This window comes from Rhincodon typus, chromosome 24, assembly GCF_021869965.1.
Source record: "Rhincodon typus isolate 14 chromosome 24, sRhiTyp1.1, whole genome shotgun sequence".
Taxonomy (NCBI): domain Eukaryota; kingdom Metazoa; phylum Chordata; class Chondrichthyes; order Orectolobiformes; family Rhincodontidae; genus Rhincodon; species Rhincodon typus.
The window spans coordinates 47,156,771-47,159,307 of NC_063355.1; the positions used below are offsets into that span (position 1 = coordinate 47,156,771).

Below are 2,537 nucleotides of genomic sequence, written 5' to 3' on the forward strand. Positions count from 1 at the left end.
TGTCAGAAAAACCCATCTGGTTCACTAATGTCCTTTAGGGAAGGAAACTGCCATCCTTACCTGGTCTGGCCTACATGTGACTCCAAATGACTATCCTTGGGCAATTAGGAATGGGCAATAAATGCTGTCTGGCCAGCGATGCCCTCATCCCGTGAATGAATAAAGAAAACTTGTGAGTTTTTGTCACGTGAGTGGAAGTTGTAGATAAGAGGATTATTTGGGGACGAGCTGCGATCAGTACAGGCAGATAATGGGACCCAGCTGACGGACGAGGCCAGGACGTACATAATTACAGCCTGTTATTTTGGGGTAAACAATAGGGCGGGTTAATAGATCGTGGTTATAGAACAAGCAGGGATAATGCAATAAGTGAGAAACATAGAAACTAGTGAGAGTCGGCCATTTGGCCCCTCCAGCCTGCTCCACTATTCAGTAAGATCTCAGCTGATCATCCAGTTCCCTGTTCCTGCTTTCTCCCTTTAGCCCTAAGGACTATATCCAACTCCTTCCTCAAAACATTCAGTGGACCACAAGCAGTTCATGAAGGCAGCTCATCATCACCTTCTCTAGGGGCAACAATTTCCAAAAGACATTGTTGCCTGTATCACGTCATTAGGACAAATGAGCAATGTACTGGATGAACAACTGGTCAGTGGGCAGTATCTGGGCAACCACTGCTAAGAGACAAGTGAGACTCCAACAAGATGGGGCATCTCAATGTGACTCCAGCAACTGGGCCACAATAAGCAGAACAACATGAAGAACTGCATCTCCAGCTTGTCACAGGGAAGTGAAATCACAGGAAGGTGCTAATGCCTGTCTCCCTCCATCACCAAGTGATCCCTCTACAAACCATACAGCCCTGTTCAAAAGAGATTAGGCTGAGGCTGAACAGTCACAACACACAAGCAGGACATGTGAATCATTAGTAACAGTGCAAAGCCAGAGGTTTTAGCACTCGTGCACGTTCTCACAAACTCTTGGAAGTTTAACCTTACCCTGCATTTATACCTACAGAAAGAAACATACTGACATAGTATTAGAAAGGACCTGTCACAAAGGTCAATACTTCAGACACCCACAAGGTGGCAGTGCTGCACCACGTTGTGAGATACTCCCTTAGCCCAGAGACCAAAATAAAATCACAAAAACATCCCAGGGTCTCGATTAAACAAATCAGAACACCCTCTTATAAAGAGCAAAACAAAAGATACAGATTCCACAGACTCTGGGTTCACTTTCTCAGAGATAGTAGGAACTACCGATGCTGGAGTCTAAGATAACAAGGTGTACAGCTGGATGAACACAGGAGGCCAAGCAGCATCAGAGGAGCAGGAAGGCTGACGTTTCGGGCCTAGACCCTACTTCTGAAATGGGGGAGGGGAAAAGGGTTCTGAAATAAATAGAGGGGGGGAGGCGATGATGGAAGGTGGATAGAAGAGCAGATAGGTGGAGAGAAGACGGACAGGTCAAGGAGGCGGGGACGAGAGAGGGGTGCTGGTCTTGGGATGAGGTCAGGGGCAGGAGAGATTTTGAAGCTTGTGAAGTCCACATTGAGACCATTGGGCTGTAGGGTTCCCAAGCGGAATATGAGGTGCTGTTCCTGCAACCTTCGGGTGGCATCGTTGTGGCACTGCAGGAGGCCCAGCATGGACATGTCATCCAAGGAGTGAGAGGGGGGGTTGAAGTGGTTCGCGACTGGGAGGTGCAGTCGTTTATCACGAACCGAGTGTAGGTGTTCTACAAAGCGGTCTCCAAGCCTCCGCTTGTCCACATCGGGAACAGCGGATGCAGTATACCACATTAGCAGATGTGCAGCTGAACATGTGTTTGATGTGGAAAGTCTTCTTGTGGCCTGGGATGGGGGTGAGGGAGGAGGTATGGGGGCAGGTGTAGCACTTCCTGCGGTTGCAGGGAAAAGGGCCGGGTGTGGTGGGGCTGGAGGGGAGTGTGGAGCGGACAAGGGAGTCACGGAGAGAGTTGTGCCTCCGGAAAGCAGATAAGGGTGGGGAGGGAAATATATCCTTGGTAGTGGGGTTAGATTGCAGGTGGCGGAAGTGTTGGAGAATGATGCGTTGGATTCGGACGTTGGTGGGGTGGTATGTGAGACAAGGGGAATTTCTCACCTGACTCCTTCCTCTTCGGCGATAGTTCCGTCTCAATAGGGCTTTATAGTTTTCACTCTTTTTCGATAAGTAATAGTAAAGGACACAGTCAGAAACCTTCTGCAACAGAATAAACACATTTCCCAGTTTGGAAAATATTGACAAAATGCAAAAATTACACTTCACAGCAACTCTCACACTGTACCCAGTCAGGCTGTACCCTCTTGCGCTGTACCCAGTCAGGTTGTAACCTCTCGCGCTGTACCCAGTCAGGCTGTAACCTCTCACGCTATATGCAGTCAGGCTGTAACCTCTCACACTGTACCCAGTCAGGCTGTAACCTCTCACGCTATACCCAGTCAGGCTGTAACCTCTTGCGCTGTACCCAGTCAGGCTGTAACCTCTCGCGCTGTATCCAGTCAGGCTGTAACC

General features: G+C 49.0%; 1 protein-coding gene across 1 annotated transcript in view; it reads right to left on the bottom strand.

Annotated features, from left to right (window-relative positions):
- Window positions 1-2,537, bottom strand: part of LOC109920052 (nuclear receptor corepressor 2-like) — a 116,447-nt gene that overhangs the window by 57,654 nt on the left and 56,256 nt on the right. The window contains exon 13 of the mRNA XM_048611771.1: window positions 2,127-2,225. Coding sequence (XP_048467728.1) covers window positions 2,127-2,225 — 99 coding nt within the window. The remainder of the gene's footprint in view (window positions 1-2,126; window positions 2,226-2,537) is intronic.